The sequence below is a fragment of the Etheostoma spectabile genome, unplaced genomic scaffold, assembly GCF_008692095.1.
Source record: "Etheostoma spectabile isolate EspeVRDwgs_2016 unplaced genomic scaffold, UIUC_Espe_1.0 scaffold50, whole genome shotgun sequence".
NCBI lineage: Eukaryota > Metazoa > Chordata > Actinopteri > Perciformes > Percidae > Etheostoma > Etheostoma spectabile.
The window spans coordinates 108,322-113,321 of NW_022605620.1; the positions used below are offsets into that span (position 1 = coordinate 108,322).

At 42.6% G+C, this 5,000-nt stretch overlaps 1 protein-coding gene across 1 annotated transcript in view; it reads right to left on the bottom strand.

Moving 5' to 3' along the window:
- Nucleotides 1-5,000, bottom strand: part of lat (linker for activation of T cells) — a gene marked incomplete at its 5' end in the record, with an annotated part of 17,295 nt that overhangs the window by 6,347 nt on the left and 5,948 nt on the right. The window contains 4 exon segments of the mRNA XM_032511869.1: nt 387-419; nt 739-800; nt 1,830-1,860; nt 4,110-4,138. Coding sequence (XP_032367760.1) covers nt 387-419; nt 739-800; nt 1,830-1,860; nt 4,110-4,138 — 155 coding nt within the window.

Consider the following 5,000-nt stretch of genomic DNA (forward strand, 5'->3'; position numbering starts at 1 on the left):
TTGATTGATTGATTGATTGGTTGATTGATTGGTCCTCAGAAATCCACCGGAGGTTAGAGCGCCGACACAGAGACAGAGGACGGGGACGGACATCCGGCCGACAGAGGGCAGGACCGGAGCGCCGGGATGTGGACTAGCCCCATAAGGAACTCTAAGTGACAACAACACTGTCAGCGCATCCACATGGCGGACGCCTCAGACGAGGGTTTATCTTCATTTGAGTTTCTGCGCGGGGAAAAGTCGCCGGACGCCACGATGTTCTGAACGGAGCTGAGAGTCTTAATCCGCGTCGTAGCGACTCATTTGGCAACGGCTCGAAAGTAACGGAAGTTTTTTTAAATTTTAAAAAGTTACGCACTACAGCTTTAAAGTCAACATGCTCTTACCGTCTGCTGGGTTCTCGTAACTCGGATTACTTTCTGTAAGAGAGGAGAAGATGATGACAGACAAACGTCAGAGATGAAGAGACCGACCAGGGAGAAAGCTTTATTACTATTATTTTTTTAAATAAGTACATTAATATATATTTTCCAGCTTTCCTGTCAAACTAATATAGTAATTGAATAAAAAAATCAGTACTTCTACCTTTACCAGAGTATTTCTTAACACAAGTATCTGTACTTCTACTTATACCAGAGTATTTTTTAAACTCAAGTATCTGTACTTCCACTTATACCATAAGTGATGGAAACAGACAAACACATCGCGTCAGAAAGAGAAAAGAAAGCAGGAAGTCACCGGTCTCTGTGGGGGCGATGGACGGGACTCTGCTCTGAGATCCCGGGTGGGCAGACGGCGAGCTGGATGGGACAAAAAGGAGTAACACACACTCTGAGTTGGATGTTTCAGAAGTGGGTTAACCCTGAATAATAATAATAATAATACATTTATTTATAGAACGCTCTCAATCATAGTGCTTTCCAAAAGGAAAACAATTAAAATACTAACAGTACAGTCAAAATTAAATGAAAACAGTAAAAATGGAATATGTCAACTTTTACTCAACACTATTTCAACAACACTTCCATTTGTTTTACAATGCTATAAAATAGAATAAGACCCAACAATATGACAAGGTAGAGATTGTATTGCGCAACAGAGGTTGGAATTCAATCATTTTCATTTGGGGAATTAAAAGAACACTGATATAGGACACATGGGGAGCAACCATGAGGACAACATGGGGGCCAAACATGGACAACCGAGGAAACATGAGGGCAACATGGGGGACAACATGAGGGAACATGGGGGACACAACATGAGGGCAACATGGGCAAATGGGGACAACATGAGGGCAACATGAGGGCAAATGGGGACACAAGGAACATGAGGGCAACATGGGGACAACATGGGACACAATGAGGACAACTGAGGGCAACATGGGGACAACATGGGGACAACAGAGATCAACATCGAGGAGCAACATGAAGACAACATGAGGGCAACATGGGGGCAACATGAGGGCAACATTAGGGCAACATGAGGACAACATGGGCGACGACATGAAGACAACATGAGGGCACATTAGGACAACATAGGGACAACATGAGGGCAACACGAGGAAACATGAGGTCAACATGGGACCACATGGGGAAACATGGGGAAAAACGAGGGCAACACGACGCGGCAACACGCGGGTCAACCCTAACAACATGGGGACAACATGGGGACAACATGGGGCAACACGAGGACAACATGAGGTCAACATGGGGTCAACATGGGGACAACATGAGGGCAACTTGAGGACAACATGGGGACAACATGAAGACAACATGAAGACAACATGAGGGACAACATGAGGACAACATGAGTTAAATGAAGGAACTCACCAAGGTGACAGAAAGTTGGTGTTCGTCTGAGCTGAAGTTTAACAGAGAGAGAGTTCATCATCATCATCATCATCATCATCATCATAACGTAAATAACATCATCATCAGCGTAGAGTCGAAGTCTACTTACTTAACTTAATAAATTACTCTATTTAATTTTATTTATAGTATCAATTCATAACAGAAGTTATCTCGAGACACTTTACAGGTAGAGCAGGTCTAGACCACTCTATAATTTACAGGTAGAGCAGGTCTAGACCGCTCTATAATTTACCGGTTAGAGCAGGTTAGACCCTCTATAATTTCGATAGAGCAGGTCTAGACCGCTCTATAATTTACAGATGAGAGTCTAGAGCATAAGAAGAGAGGTCTAGACCGCTCTATAATTTAGGTAGAGCAGGTCTAGACCGCTCATAATTAAGGTAGTAGCAGGTCTAGACCGCTCTATAATTACAGGTAGAGCAGGTCAGACACCCTAATCATTACAGATAGAGAAGGTCTAGACACGCTCTATAATTTACAGTAGAGCAGGTTCAGCATACTCTATAATTTACAGGTAGAGCAGGTCTAGACCGCTCTATAATTTACAGATAGAGCAGGTCTACCCCCTATAATTTACAGATAGAGCACGGTCTAGACACCTCATAATTTACAGTAGGCAGGTCTAGACCTCTCTATAATTTACAGATAGAGCAGGTCTAGACGCTCTATAATACAGATAGAGCAGTCTAACCGCCTCTAATCAGGTAGGCAGGGTCTAGAGCGCATCTATAATTACAGATAGAGCCAGGTCTAGACCCTCTATAATTACAGATAGAGCAGGTTTAGACCTCTATAATTACAGATAGAGCAGGTCTAGACCACTTAAATTTACAGATAGAGCAGGTCTAGAACACTCTATAATTACAGATAGAGCATCTAGACACGCTCTATAATTTACAGGTAGGCAGGTCTAGAGCCTCTATAATTACAGAGAGCAGGTCTAGACCCTCTATAATTTACAGATAGAGCAGGTCTAGACCCTCTATAATTTACAGATAGAGCAGGTCTAGACCCTCTCTAATTTACAGATAGAGCAGGTCTAGACCACTCTATAATTTCAGATAGAGCAGGTCTAGACGTCTATATTTACAGTAGAGCGGTCTAGACCGCTCTATAATTTACAGATAGAGAAGGTCTAGACGCTCTCTAATTTACAGGTAGGCAGGTATAGACCGCTCTATATTTACAGGTAGAAGGTCTAGACCCTCTATAATTTACAGATAGAGCAGGTCTAGACCAAGCTCTATAATTTACAGGTAGAGCAGGTTCTAGACCTCTATAATTTACAGAGTAGAGCAGGTCTAGCCCTCTATAATTTACAGATAGAGCAGGTCTAGACCCCTTCTATATTTACAGATAGAGCAGGTCTAGACCCTCTATAATTTACAGATAGAGCAGGTCTAGACACTCTCTATAATTTACAGATAGAGCAGGTCTAGACCGCTCTATAATTTACAGATGAGCAGGTTAGACCGCATAAATTTAAGGTAGAGCAGGTCTAGAGCGCTCTTATTTACGATAGAGCAGTCTAGACCCTTATAATTACAGATAGAGCAGGTCTAGACCCTCTATAATTTACAGATAGAGCAGGTCTAGACCATCTATAATTTACAGATAGAGCAGGTCTAGACCATCTATAATTTACAGATAGAGCAGGTCTAGGACGCTCTATAATTTACAGGTAGAGCAGGTCTAGAGCGCTCTATAATTTACAGATAGAGCAGGTCTAGACCCCTCTATAATTTACAGATAGAGCAGGTCTAGACCTCTCTATAATTTTACCAGTAAGAGAGGTCTAGACACTCTATAATTACAGATAGAGCAGGTCTAGAACCCTCTATAATTTACAGATAGAGCAGGTCTAGACCGCTCATATTTACAGATAGAGCAGGTCTAGACCTCTCTATATTTACGATAGAGCAGGTCTAGACCTCTCTATAATTTACAGATAGAGCAGGTCTAGACCTCTCTATAATTTACAGATAGAGCAGGTCTAGACCACACTATATAATAATAATGTATTGGCTTATTTCCCAGGACCAAACAAAGCAAGAACGTTGTTTTTTGAGTGTGTTTGTCTGTTGCGAAGCATCTTTTTGCGTGAAAATAAAATCTATTAACCAACTGGCAGAGACTTTAAAGGAGGAGCTGCTTCCTGTAACAGTTTTACATGTTCAACAGACTTTTCTTACAAGGACAATCTACTTATTAAAACCTTTTCCGGTGCTTCAGACTTACATGGATGGAGGACTATGAACCCAGTTGATCTGGTTGGAAAAAAAGAGAAAACATTCAGTTATCTTTTCATATAAAACTGAACTTTAACCTGAGTTATTGTGAAAATATTATCTTTCACTATAGGGGTTGGTATCAAGTTATATGCTTTTTTTTAGGCACCGACTGGACTGCCTCGAATACCTCTGAGTTTAAAAATAATAAGATTGACCTTTGAACATAGCACCTTTGCCTGAGGCCTGTAAGCCCGAATGCTGTTTATTATCTGGGGTCGCGGCTCCAGGAGCACTCTCTATGTCAGGGAATCAGCTGTCAGCCTGGACATCTGATTATATATTTTTTGGGCTATTCCGCCTTTAATTTATGACGGGACAGTTAGGTGAGAAAGGGGAGAGAGAGAGAGGGGGGTCGACATGCAGGAAATCACCACAGGTTGGATTTGAACACTGGACTTCTGGGTCGAGGCAATAACCTCTCAGGACATGTGCGCTAGAGTGCGGATCGCGTCCGACACAGTTAAAATCGCATTTGTTTCTCATACTAATGACACATGTACGTTTGTTTGTGTGGAAGTCATTCGGAAATGTCAACAGATGAGCATCAATGCCCACGGGGCAACAAGCGCCATTACCTACATAATCAGCTGTTTTAAGTTCAAAATGTTCAACGCCTTATCGCGCTGATGTGACCGAGCCCGACCCGAACCCGAGCATCCTTTCTAAACATCTGTTCCAACCCGGCCCGGCCCGTCGGGTACCGTCGGGTCCCGTGGGCTCGGGTCGGGTATCCATCCTCTAGTGTGCACCTGTTCTACCCACTGAACCAACCCGGGCACATCTTACGAGGCACAACAAGAGACTCACAAGAAATGGACAGTAACTTCATTACTTTATG